Source organism: Amaranthus tricolor, chromosome 11 (assembly GCF_026212465.1).
Source record: "Amaranthus tricolor cultivar Red isolate AtriRed21 chromosome 11, ASM2621246v1, whole genome shotgun sequence".
Taxonomy (NCBI): Eukaryota; Viridiplantae; Streptophyta; class Magnoliopsida; order Caryophyllales; family Amaranthaceae; genus Amaranthus; species Amaranthus tricolor.
Window position 1 is genome coordinate 26,863,311 of NC_080057.1, and position 5,914 is coordinate 26,869,224.

The 5,914-nt window shown below is 47.3% G+C and overlaps 1 protein-coding gene across 1 annotated transcript; it reads left to right on the top strand.

The window, feature by feature from the left end:
• The first annotated feature begins 2,951 nt into the window (after positions 1–2,951).
• Positions 2,952–5,551, top strand: LOC130826724 (uncharacterized). The gene is made up of 6 exons (XM_057692287.1): positions 2,952–3,365; positions 3,603–3,792; positions 3,916–4,206; positions 4,255–4,500; positions 4,657–5,290; positions 5,536–5,551. The coding sequence occupies exons 1-6, from the start codon at positions 2,952–2,954 to the stop codon at positions 5,549–5,551; spliced, it is 1,791 nt and encodes a 596-aa protein (XP_057548270.1).
• Positions 5,552–5,914: the final 363 nt, after the last annotated feature.

The following is a 5,914-nucleotide window of genomic DNA, read 5'->3' on the forward strand; positions in this document are numbered from 1 at the left end:
TTTTGTTTGCATAAAGTAGAAATAACAAATGAAGTATTATATTTATTTTCTTTTTATGTCAGATCTTTCTGAAAGAAATGTAGAGGCTAATAATATATTCCAAGTATGCAAATGATAGGTTGTGTGGAATTATCATTATCACCCCTGTCATGGTATTGTTTATTCAATTATTTTATTTATTTATTAATTAGCATCATATTACTAAAATACCCCTTGACCTTTCCGGATTGACTTTGATTTTTGGTCAATGGGCTTTCTGCTGGACTTCCCATCTTCCTTGGAAGGCTCATGACATTTTTACCTTCAGAATACTTAACTTCCCTGTTATCTATCTTCTTTGGCCATCCTCCTTTTAAGGAGAATAACTGCCCACCACCTTCCACTCTTCAATCATGCTTGGCTCTCCTTGTTTCAAGGTGAATAACTGTCCATTCTTCCCCTGACCAGTCCACCTCCCATTACTCCCACTACTCCCACGATCTTCCACCTCTCCTCTCTGAAGTAACTTCCTCCTTCAACATTATAAATAGGGACAACCATCAGAGAGGAGAGGACATCTGAAAATAACCCTCTTAAGCATCCTTGCTCATACTCCACTTTTAGCATACCAACACTCCAATAATATCACCCCCTGCATCTTTTTGTATTCATTCTGTAATCACTTACTCCATATTCTCATATCCACGTTCTAACTTGAGCGTCGGAGGGGTTTTCCGGGAGATCACCCCCCGGACAAGGCTAACGTGTTGTGTTGCAGGAATTCAGGTCGCTTCCTCTCATAAGTCGCTTCTCTTGATCACACTTCTACTTATCTCCAGGTATTTCAAGTGTATCCCACTTCCTCGTTTCATTACCGAAACAGTTTGGCGCCGTCTGTGGGGATAGTACAAGAAGTCATGGCTCCCAAGAAGAACCCGACTCAAACCGCCACCGTGCATAGCACAGATATAGACACTTCAGCGGGTCACGCTAATAATCAAGCCGTGACTCGCCGTGATCTGGACATGCTAGCGCGAAATCTCACGGCCGCATTCTCTGAACAACTTCGCGCCGTCATAAACAATACCCCTACTCAACAACGAGTACTGGAAGACATGGCGAACCAAATAAAGAACTTAGAGGAACGAATCGAGCCCCGTCAAGAGATACCAAAATCTCATGAATCTCAAGATGGGAACTCGAGGACTTCCCATTCCGGTAGACGCAATAAAAATAGGCGGGAAAGGTCCAGAACTTACCCGCACCATAGCAAGACAGATACACGAGATGGCGAATCCAAAACCGCCACTCCAGATGCCCGAACCTTCCTAGAGAGCAAAAAGCGAAAGACGTCTGAGAGCGTCCAATCCCTGGTAGATAAAAGAAGGGAGGAAAGGAAGAAGGCGCAACTCGCGGGGTCTAGCCGTCCCCTCACTCCCACCTCCATACCGCGGAATGAGGCCGACAAGAGTGTCCTTCCTGAAGAGCCCATATCATTAGTCTCTCCCCTGGCCATGGAGATACTGAATACTCCCAATCCCGGGAAAATAAAGGTACCGAACATGGCTGCTTTCGATGGCACGTCATGCCCGCAGGAGCACCTGACGGCGTATAAGAATCTTATGTTGTTGTACACCACCAACTCATCGTTATGGTGTAAGTTCTTTCCAACTACTCTTATAGGAGTAGCTTTGACGTGGTACACCTCCCTTCCCGGAGGAAGCATCCACAACTTTGCCCAACTAGAGGGCAAGTTCTTGGGCCACTTTATAGCCTCAAGAAGGCAGGAGAAATCAAACTTCCACCTGCTTAGTGTCACTCAATTGGAAGGAGAGTCCATATCCTCATATCTTAAGAAGTTCCATGAGGCAGTGCTGGAAGTGACTGATTTGGAGGAGTCGGTTGCCCTAAACGCCCTAATCAACGGAATGAAGGCCCAACGGCTGAAGTTCCAGTTGGTTGAAAGTCAAGTAAAAACGTACGCAGAGGCCATGAAACAATGCCAAAGTTATGTCACGGCCTCAGAGATATGTCAAGCACATGATCCGAAAAGGCGAAAATTTGAGAAAAAAGATGTCGGGCCCCCCCATCAATCCTCACGAAACAGGGAGGAGCATTCTTCGAGGAGAGAGAAGAATTACATGCCGCGTCGTCCTACACCACCATCTGATATGGGACCTCCACGAGCCCGACACGTGTATGTTACAGAAGGAGAAACTAGGACGCGGAATCTGGGAGATGGAGGAAACGACCCCATATTCAATCGAAACAGGAGGGACATTTTCTTCGCTGTTCGAGATCAATTGCCAGCTCCACCTCCAGTTACCACCCCCTCTGATAGGCGCAACTATAATCTGTGGTGTGATTACCACAAAGAGCACGGCCATACTCTGGCACAATGCCGCGAACTAAAGCGCATCTTGCATCAGTTGGCTGACGAGGGAAAACTGTCCAGGTTCCTCAACAGGAGGGATTATGATGCTGGAAGAGAAGGGGAAAGGAGGCCATGGCAACAGAAACGCCGATCCCCCAAGAGGAACGAAGCCAGACGCGAAAGTTCCGACACTCAAGGAACTATCAACATGATTTTTGGGGGATACACTGAGGAATATCCCACTATCCGCGCAGCAAAAAACAGCGTCCACACTTTGCTCAAAGGACCTCCCATGGCCGCATCTAAGGGACCGGTCATGAAGTTCGATGCCACGACCTCCCAACCGCTGCAACAACCCCATACCGACCCCCTGGTGGTCACTCTTAAAATCGGGCAAATGAAAGTCAGACGGGTGCTGGTAGATACGGGAAGCACGACTGATCTTATTACAATGGAGTGCTTGAGAAAGATGAAGTTCGAGGAAAAGCACTTACAACCCCTAGACAAACCACTGATTGGGTTTGGAGGGAGTCAGGTCATTCCGTTGGGCACGATCATTCTCCCCGTACGGGTAGGGGAGAGAAGTGAAAGCCGGACCATGCCCATACGGTTCACAGTGGTAGATCTCAACTTCCCCTACAATGCCATCATGGGGCTCCCACTCATTAATAAGATCAAGGCAGCAATCTTTCCCCATCAACTCTTGCTGCAATTCGAGACAGATAATGGACAAGTTGGCATTCTCAAGGGAGACCAAGTGACGGCTCGCCAATGCCTCGTCAACACCCTGAAGCGCGGGTCTTCCGAGACACCTGCAAAAAGAAAAAGGGAAGACAATGTCCCAGTTGTCATGAGCGTGTACAAGGAAAATCTCAGCACGCATGAAAGGCCTCGCCCCATAGAACGATACGAGGAAGTAGACATGTTCGAGGGGAAACAAATCAAAGTGGGGAAAGATCTTCCTAGCACGGTCAAACAGGACATAGTGGCCACCATTGCTGAGTTCCGCGACGTCTTTGCTTTTTGCACGGAAGAAATGCCTGGCATCCCTACCAGTGTCGCGTATCATAAACTTGACATCAAACCAGGCTATAAACCCATAAAACAAAAGCTACGACATCAAGGAAGAGAGCGGACTGAGGCCGCCAAGGAGGAAGTCGAGAAGTTGTTGAGAGCCGGATTTATTAAAGAATGCAAATACTCTGAGTGGCTATCCAACGTTGTCCTGGTGAAAAAACCGAATGGCAAGTGGAGGATGTGCGTCGACTTCACGGACCTGAATAAGGCGTGCCCTAAAGACGATTACCCACTTCCAAAGATAGATCATCTGGTGGATTCTACAGCAGGCCATGCATTATTAAGCTTCATGGATGCCAATGCCGGCTATCATCAGATTCCGTTGGCAATTGAAGACCAACCTCACACGGCCTTCATTACCAGTATGGGAGTCTATTGCTACAAGGTTATGCCCTTCGGATTAAAAAACGCGGGGGCAACTTATCAAAGGATGGTCAACAAGGTCTTCCAATCTCAGATTGGACGGAATTTAGAAGTATATGTAGATGACATGATCACAAAAAGCAAACAAGCAAGTCAGCACGCCGCAGACTTACGAGAGACGTTCCTTACCCTTCGAAGGCACCAAATGAAACTCAATCCTGACAAGTGTGTGTTTGGAGTTACCGGAGGAAAGTGCCTCGGCTTCCTGGTAGACGAGCGAGGCATTGAAGCAAATCCTGATAAGATCCAGGCTATACAGAACATGAGATCTCCCACCTCAGTAAAAGAAGTACAAAAGCTCACGGGGTGCGTGGCTGCTCTTGGAAGATTCCTTTCCAAGTCCGCGGATAAATGTTCACCCTTCTTTAAAACAATAAAACAACAGAAGTTCGAGTGGACAGCAGAAGCAGAAGAGTCCTTCTGCCAACTTAAAGAGCACCTGTCCACCTTGCCAAAACTAGTTTCGCCCATCAAAGGAGAGAAGATAGTCCTATATGTCTCTGTCTCCGAATATTCGTTATCCGGAGTACTGGTTGCGGAAAGGGAAAAGAAACAGTTTCCTATATATTATGTAAGTCATGCATTCCGTGGCTCGGAGGGAAACTACGGAGAAGTCGAAAAAGTCATATTCGCAATCGTCATGGCAAGCAGGAAATTGAAGCCCTACTTTCAATCTCACCAGATCATCGTCCGGACTGATCAACCTTTGAAAAAGATTCTGGAAGGGAAAAATAAGTCAAGCCGCGTCACAGATTGGGCAAACCAGCTAGCGGATTTCGGCATCGAATATGAGCCTCGAACAGCAATCAAAGCCCAAGCTCTGGCTGACTTCATTGCTGAAAGCACTCTCCCCTATCATCCTGAGCCCAATCAGGAATGGAAGTTGTATGTAGATGGGTCCTCAACACAATCAGCAAGTGGGGCTGGACTCCTCATTGTGTCTTCCGCCGGGGTCCGTATGGAAAGGGCGGTCAGGTTCGAGTTCGCAGCATCCAAGAACGAGGCCGAATATGAAGCATTATTGATGGGACTGAGAATTTGCTACGAAACGGGAGCCAAAAAATTGTCCGCCTTCTCTGACTCCCAATTGATTGTTGGACAAGTGAACGGGGAATTCGAAGCTAAAGATGACAGCATGAAAATGTACCTGCAGCAAGTAAAGGAATTTGTTCAAAAATTCGACAAGTTCACGTTGGAGCACATTCCAAGATCCCAGAATGCCCAGGCTGATTCCCTGGCAAAGCTTGCCAGCTCAGCAGAAACATCCGCGGCTCGAGACATAATCTGGGAAGTGCTTCCTAACCCCAGCATCAACTTCATGGTCGATACCATCGACAGATCAGAAACATGGATGGAGCCATACATCGAATATTTGCGGAATCAGACGCTTCCCCAAGATGAATGTCAGGCCAAAATGCTCCGGAAGAAAGCCAGATGGTTCGAACTCCACGAAGGAACGCTCTACAAGAAGTCATATACACACCCCCTCCTGAAATGCGTATCCCCTGAAGAAGGAAACTATATCCTCCGCGAAATACACGAAGGTGGATGCGGTATACACCAAGGAGTACGAACTGTCATTGGGAAAGTCCTTAGAAGTGGATATTATTGGCCCTCACTCCGAGAAGACGCGGAGTATTTGATCAAAAGATGTCCTGAATGTCAGTACCACTCAAAGATAGGAAGGAAGCCATCTAATTACCTGACCGCCATGCAAGCCGTCCTGCCTTTCGATAAGTGGGGCATGGACCTCCTTGGCCCCTTCCCTCCGGCAAAAGGGCAACGCAAATTCATCATTGTGGCCATTGATTATTTCACAAAATATGTAGAGGCGGAAGCCCTTAGCTCAATCACGGACAAACAAGTCTGTCAGTTTATATGGCGGAATATCATCACAAGGTACGGCATCCCCCGGGTGATCATAACAGATAATGGAAGGCAGTTCGTCAGCAAGAACACCATCGAGTACTGCGACAAATTTAAAATCCAAATCAGATTCAGTTCAGTGTCCAGGCCGCAAACTAATGGTCAAGTAGAGTCCGCGAACAAAGAGATCCTGAA